The sequence below is a fragment of the Octopus bimaculoides genome, chromosome 7, assembly GCF_001194135.2.
Source record: "Octopus bimaculoides isolate UCB-OBI-ISO-001 chromosome 7, ASM119413v2, whole genome shotgun sequence".
In the NCBI taxonomy this organism is placed as follows: Eukaryota; Metazoa; Mollusca; class Cephalopoda; order Octopoda; family Octopodidae; genus Octopus; species Octopus bimaculoides.
This window is the reverse complement of record NC_068987.1, coordinates 22,368,000-22,371,892: the sequence shown is the minus strand read 5'-3', so window position 1 is coordinate 22,371,892 and position 3,893 is coordinate 22,368,000. Positions and strand designations below refer to the sequence as shown.

The following is a 3,893-nucleotide window of genomic DNA, read 5'->3' as shown; positions in this document are numbered from 1 at the left end:
GGTGGTGGTGGTGGTGGTGGTGGTGGTGGTGGTGGTTGTGTATGTAGCTGTTATGGCGATGCTTGTGATGGTGGTAGTGGTGGACTTGTTGGTGTTGGTATGATGTGGTGGTTAGCGGTGATATTCGTAGTGGTGGTGGAGGTTGTGATGGTGGTGGTTGTGTTTGCTGGATGTTGTGCGAGTGATAGTCGTGGTAGTGTTACCGATCGGAAGTGGGGCGGAGGTAGTAGTGGCGAAGATAGTGGTAGTGGTGGTGGTGCTATGAAGCTGCAGTGGTGGTGGTGCTATGAGGCTACGGTGGTGGTGGTGGTATGAGGCTGCGGTGTTGGTGATAGTTGTCTTCGTCGTTGTACGTGACGGTAGCGATAATAGGTAGCGGTAATATGCTGGTAATTGTATGTGGTTGCATTTATAGCAACTGTAATAGTGGTGTTGTGGAGAATGACATAACATGCTAGGCTTATCAGTGGATGCGGACTTTATTCAAAAAGAAAGATCCATGATTCGAAATTCCGTTAAATTTCCTCTCTAAAAATCACAATTTAGAACAAGTTCACGAAGCTACGATTATCAGTATAAATATGTGAACACTTATTTTTGTTTTAAACACCTACCCGCACACTAGATCGTGAGCACTCACCAGCAAACCACCAGCAACCCCTTTGGAAAACAAAAAAAAAAACAATAGGGATGATGGTGAGTGGATTGGCTGTTTCTTATATTTAAAGGGAAATGATCTGACTTAGCTTCAGATGACCGATGTAGTATCTTCCACTGAAGGGGCAAAATCACGCCGAAACATCGTGTTTGGTAGTCTGCTGACGTCACTTGGAGCCCGGACCGATGTGTTTTGTTTTTGTCTCTTTTTTTTTTGCATCCGAGCTTAAACCCATTGAAAAAAACAGTTCATTCATTCACTCATTCATTTATTTATCTCTTTCAATCTTTCATCTTTCTATTTCTTCTGTCCAGCTAAACACTATAGTGTTGGCAATCGTCATTCGAGTTATGCTGCGTTCATTTCGATCTTCCCACCGAGCTATTGCTGAAGAGACATCTGCTGTACGGTAAGCTATCGCTGCAAATAGCACTTTTTATTTTACCCTTTTTGTTTTTGTTTTTTTCTTGTTTTTTCTTTTACTATTTCTACTAACGATACCGTGGTGAACTAGTAGGATCAGTAGAGCACCGAAAAAAAATCCCTTGTGGTATTTAGCAACGGCTCTTCGCTTCCTGGGATCGAGCGTCGCTGAGCTCAAATTAGCTGTTCGTCATACTAAAGTCAATAAAATACAGTATCAACCAAGTACTGAAGTCTTTGACATCGACTAACCCCTGCTCCCAAAATTACTGTCTTTGTACGAAGAACTTGAAACAGTTAAAGCAGTATCGTTAGAGCTTTGGAAAAAGTATCTTACAAAATTTATTCCACCTTTTTATATTCTGAGTTCGAATCTCGCCGAGGTGATATGTGTCTTTCACTCATTCAGGGTGATGGCCTTATGTCAAAGTTAAAAACAATTTTTATTATATTTGTTAAGTTGAAGAACCGTTAAAGCGTTGGAAAAAATGCTTTGCAATATTTACTCTGGTGTTTTCCGTTTTCATTTCAAATTTCACTGAGGTTCAAATTTGCCTTTCGTTCTGTTGGGGACAATAACATGAAGTACCAGTCAAATGCTGAGATTGATGGTGTCAGCTTATCTCCTCCTCTCAAAATTACTGACGTTGAGTTAAAATTTGAAACAGTTATTCCAACTATAGTTTCGTAACGGATTGGATGTATCGAAAGATCATCGGTCAAAGAGTCTCGCAATGTTTCTTGCGAATTCGAATCCTCATAATTGCTAATCCCGTGCCTAAATCAGAGACCTTTATTCTTACCACAGTCAAGTAGTGGTATCGAAATATTCAACCAAAATTTCCACAAAATTTCAAGCTTGTGTTGGAAAAAATTAGTTCCACCAGACTTCTACGAATTATTTCTTCCAGCTAGGACAATGAATCATTAAGTCGTAGGTAAAATATGCTTTGAGGAAATTTGTCCCAAATCTTTACTTTCTGAGTTCAAATTCAGCCGCAGTCAAAAAAAAATGCACTAAAGTGTTGGAGTCGATGTAATTAACCAACCCTACTCTTCACAAGTTTAAGGCCTTGTGCCAGCCCTCACTATCCATCAATAGCAAAAATTATCTGTCATAGTGTTACCAACAGATGTACGCCTTCTTTATATATTTCAAACCATTAGCCACTGATAACCTCTGTGTACTACAAAGGTCAAACTGGGCAACACATAGGTCAAACTGGGCAACACACAGGTCAAACTGGCCAACGCAATGGCAGAATATAAAACACCTTCGGATCAAAGCGCTCACAGCTACTGTAACTCGTGTCGATCACGCAAACTCGTATGTAATCTAATATCATCAAACTGGATACCTCTTCATATCATAACTTTTGTTTTTGAAATACTACATTCTCCAAAGTGACGGCTAACTGACGCCATCTTGTCGAGTGCACTATCCAACTGGAACTTCATCAGAGCAGAAAAGTAAAGAAAAAGAAAAGGAAGAGAAAGAGAGAAAGTAAGAATATACCAAGTGCACTATCCAATGTAAAGAACTGATATCAATGAAATGTATCCTGCAGAATACCTACAAAATGACGTCAATGTCTTATCTACTCGATCACATGGACTTAGATATAAAATAACTGATGTTACTATGATAGCAGTAATACCTTCAGGACCTGAGCTGTCCAATGAAGGCCTAAATGCTCTCACTAAGGAGCCATTTAGATTTTCCTTTAAATTCTCTCTATTTTGTCTCCAAACAGCTGATGATGTAGTTTCATGTCGCGCCCACGAAACATAGTAATGTGGAGCTGAGCAAAACTGTTATTGGATACATATATACATACAAATATACATACATAAATTCATCTAAGTTTCTTATGTGAACAGATGCACACACTTGGGTGTATGCATTGACAGTTCAACCAACACACAAATTCAACCATATATTTACTAACACCGGGAACTCTCTCAACTCAAAAAGTCTTGCCGCTTTGTTAGCGACGGACTTGAACTTTCTGAAGAAAAACTTAAACAAACCTCAAAGAAAAATCATACATAACATATAAAAATACATACATACTCACATACATACATTCATGTAACTAAATATCGTATAAACAATCTCATGTTGCTGCTAGACAGACAGATAGATATAATCGGTACAGTTCGCATTTCTTAATCTTCACGATTCTTATATTCCACAGAGTTGGACTTAAAGCCACTGCAGTGTTATTGCCATTATTAGGGCTTACATGGACCTTCGGCTTCCTCTCTGTCGACTCCAGTTCCACGTTGGTATTCACCTACATATTTACTATTCTAAATTGTTTACAGGTATGTTGTTTTCTTTCATTTTTCTTAATTAAAGCGGCATGCTCCTTCTTTTTCTTCGCCGTCATCGTCGTGTGTTCGTTGTTGTTCGTGGTGGTGTTTTCTGTTGTTATTACTACTGTTAAAGCGAAGGCGGTGAGCTGGCAAGAAACGTTAGCACACTGGGCGAAATGTTTAGCGGTATTTCGTCTGTCTTTACGTTCTGAGTTCAGATTCCGCCGAGGTCGACTTTGCCTTTCCTCCTTTCGAGGTCGATAAATTAAGTACCAGTTACGCTCTCGGGTCGATGTAATCGACTTAATGCCTTTGTCTGTCCTTGTTTATTCCCTCTATGTTTAGCCCCTTGTGGGCAATAAAGAAATAAGAAACGTTAGCACACCGGGCAAAATTCTTAGCGGTATTTCGTCTGTCTTTACGTTCTAAGTTCAGATTCCGCCGAGGTCGACTTTGCCTTTCATCCTTTCGGAGTCGATAAATTAAGTATCAG

At 39.6% G+C, this 3,893-nt stretch overlaps 1 protein-coding gene across 1 annotated transcript in view; it reads left to right on the top strand.

The window, feature by feature from the left end:
* Window positions 1–3,893, top strand: part of LOC106870463 (cadherin EGF LAG seven-pass G-type receptor 1) — a 143,646-nt gene that overhangs the window by 124,301 nt on the left and 15,452 nt on the right. Inside the window, exons 19-20 of the mRNA XM_052969136.1 lie at window positions 973–1,067; window positions 3,280–3,409. Of these exons, the coding sequence (XP_052825096.1) occupies window positions 973–1,067; window positions 3,280–3,409 (225 nt within the window). The remainder of the gene's footprint in view (window positions 1–972; window positions 1,068–3,279; window positions 3,410–3,893) is intronic.